This window comes from Loa loa (assembly GCF_000183805.2).
Source record: "Loa loa unplaced genomic scaffold supercont3.202, whole genome shotgun sequence".
Taxonomy (NCBI): Eukaryota; Metazoa; Nematoda; class Chromadorea; order Rhabditida; family Onchocercidae; genus Loa; species Loa loa.
The window spans coordinates 68,273-71,519 of NW_018108382.1; the positions used below are offsets into that span (position 1 = coordinate 68,273).

The 3,247-nt window shown below is 32.3% G+C and overlaps 1 protein-coding gene across 1 annotated transcript in view; it reads right to left on the minus strand.

The window, feature by feature from the left end:
- Window positions 1-2,944, minus strand: part of LOAG_08761 (variant SH3 domain-containing protein) — a gene marked incomplete at its 3' end in the record, with an annotated part of 7,165 nt that extends 4,221 nt beyond the window's left edge. The window contains exons 1-4 of the mRNA XM_020447795.1: window positions 2,678-2,944; window positions 2,457-2,584; window positions 1,238-1,401; window positions 27-206 (exon numbers count right to left, since the gene is read on the minus strand). Coding sequence (XP_020302015.1) covers window positions 27-206; window positions 1,238-1,401; window positions 2,457-2,584; window positions 2,678-2,909 — 704 coding nt within the window. The 5' untranslated portion in view covers window positions 2,910-2,944. The remainder of the gene's footprint in view (window positions 1-26; window positions 207-1,237; window positions 1,402-2,456; window positions 2,585-2,677) is intronic.
- Between the last annotated feature and the right edge of the window lie 303 nt (window positions 2,945-3,247).

A 3,247-nucleotide genomic window follows, 5' to 3' on the forward strand; every position in this document is an offset into this window, starting at 1 on the left:
GGGTAAAAAAGGAAAATAATGATAACCTGCAAGAGAAATCATCAAGTGCCATAGGTCGAAGATCCGGTTCACTCCTTGTGCTACATAACTCCTCCGTACGCACTCGTGCAACCGAAGCTGGTAAGAAATTTCCTGTTCGAGTAGGAAAATTTGCTAATGAGCGTCCCGAACGATCATCGCTACGATTTCGCAAATAATATTCAAATCTGGAAAAAAAAAGAAAGACTTTTTATAAAAGTTTTATTACAACAAATTTTAATTCAATAAAATTGAAATCCTTTTTAATGGTAATTAAATGGTAAACATAGTAAATTAAATGGTAATCGTAATAAATTTAATGTTAATCATAATAAATGAAGCTCAGTGAGCAATAAAATTACATATGTATTGAACCGAGCTTTACTTCTATCATCCTTTCTTTTTTTTTAAGAACTTTTAAAACACAAATATTAAATTGATTGCATTGAAAGATAAACTAATAAAGCGGAAAGTTTAATTGATTTAAGGGAATTAAACAGAGATGTAGAACATGAAAGAAATTATCGCAAATATAATAGTAGGAATTAAAATATTTTATTGAGTTTTTTTTTTTTTAAGGCATGTCTTCCTCTGTTTGCTTCTTTCGAAGAGAACAAGGCGTGAATAAGAAAGGCTTTATAATAAATGGAACTTAGAGAGCAATAAAATTACATATGCATCGAATCAGGCTCTACTTCTATCATCCCTTTTTGTTTTTTCTTCAAGAACTTTTTTAACACAAATACATGTCCCTTTCTCTCTATCTTTTTTTTTCTCGATTGTTTCAAATATCAATAATTCCTTTTTCCTTTCTCCTTCGTTTTTCTCCATCTCTCTTTCTCTTCTTCTCATTTCCCACTTTTTATTTTATTTCATATATTGTACATGCCCGAACTGGACCGAATATTTTCAATACACACTACCATGTTTGTGATATAAAAAGAGGAAATTTCATTTACTATATATTAGCTAATCTCTCCACAAGTCTAAGCATGCAAATGCGTACATTCTGCACTCTGTCCATTCCTTCAATAACACTCTGCCCACCCCTTCAACAATACTCTGTCCACTCCTTTAACAATACTCTGTCCTTCTCTAGTAACCGTAGTAGCAGTAGTAGTACTAGCAGCAGTTTGCAAGAAACTTGCTGCATTTCAACTTCTGAATTTGAAAAAATTTTCTTTTTCAAAGAGATGAAAAAATGAACGAATAGTTTCACCTATTTCTAGAATTCTGTGATGTTAACGTCCATGGTGGTACACGATGTTTGAGAAGATAATTGTGTTCCATCTCGAGAACACTCGGTTTCTCCTCCGTACTTGTTAGATCACGACGCAACGCATGTGGATGAAAGATATAGTATTGATTTGGCGTTTTCCATTGCTAAATTACTTCTAATAATGATGACTTTTAAAGGAATAAAAAGAAATTTGAAATTATAAATGAAAGATTTTAACATAATTAAAATAACAAATTATGACAAGGAAATAACTATCACATTATGTGTTTATTTTTATTTGTCTTGTATATGATATGATATGATTATCGATAAGTTTTGAGGCATTCTTTCATTCCACATATATGTTATTAATTTGATTTCATTTCAAGTTCAATTTACGACACTTTCTTTTCAGATTAAATTTAATCGTAACATTAAAATATTTAATGAAATCATTAAAACAAAATCGACATTTGAATATAATCGAGCAAGAAATAAGAGTAACTGCTATGCAAAAAAAAAAAAAAGCATGAAGTGTATAAACAAATTTGGAAAACACCATTTAAACGAGGAAAAGGAAAATCATTACGAGCCTAACAGGACTCAAACCTAAAGGAAAAAACAAAACTCCTCACTTCCAAAATCCAATGGCCTATATTCATCAGATCATAAGGCTAGATTAAAAGCATTATTAAAAATGTAAAAAATTAATGCTAAATGTATAAAATACATGTCATTCACTGATATAAAAAATTTGCCGAGTAAATGTTGCTGAAGGTGAAGCGAAATTGTACTGATAATTCGTGATAAAATTTACAGTAATACTTAAAAATGCAAACGAATAGTATAAAAGCAGAGTGATGAAAAGTTATGGTCACTGCTGGGGATATATCCGTAAACTGATGTTACTTACTAGTAATTTCAGCTCATATATGTTACGTGTTAATGAAATTTGAAAAAAAAAATGCCAAATGATAAAGTTGATGTTGAGATGATCAATTTCAACTGCAAAACATAGGAAAGGAAAAATAGTCATTGATAATTTTCTTTTCGGAAATTTTCCCAATATATCCAATTGAAATCTCAATGTATCATTGAAAGAGAAGCACAAATTATGGCATGAACAAAATTGAAAATCAGGACTTATTTAATTTAATAAATATTAAAAACCGCAAAAGAAACGTTTTGAAATATCGATCGATTTGATATAAAAATGAACCTCATGTAATATACCAGATGTCTGATAGTTTTTCAACAGTCCATCATAATTTATTCCAGTTGTACCAGAATGTCCCAATTTACCATTGCCTGTGATATTGAGCAATGGATTATTGATAGCCGGTACACCTGTGGTAGTGTAACAATTTAATGGATTTGTCATCGATGCTATCCCTAAACCAGCTAACTGCCCATTAACGATCATTTATAGATTATTACTACCACCTCCACTACTTCCACCACTACCACTACCACCACTACCACCACCACCACCACCACCACCACCACCACCACCACCACCACTACCACCGTTACTACTACTACTACTACTATCATTAACCACCACTACCAGCACCGCTACTTTGTACCAATTGATGATGTTCACCGATATGCATTTGATCGAGACCTGAATACCTTGACAACATATTGCTACCTGAAAATCGCTTACAAACATGCATGGATTGACGAGGTACCAAGATAACGCTTGATTACTATTAATATTGAAACGAGCTAAGCTTTCACAAAGTGTAAATGACACTAGCAAAAAAAGGCCAGACTACTTGTGATTGGAGAGATAGTCTGCACACTGCTTCTTCAATGACCAGTTATCAAATGAGTATAAGGCACATGCAGACTTAGCAAAAAGGCCATTGCTATAGGCCATTCAAGAGATAGGCCTTCATGAATGGGAGGGATAAGGCATTGTGCTACAGCTTAAACAAGCTGCCAAGTTAACTTAAAGGAAACTTTAAAAAAAGAGAAACGATTGTTGGAGAAGTAAATTGAAAGAAG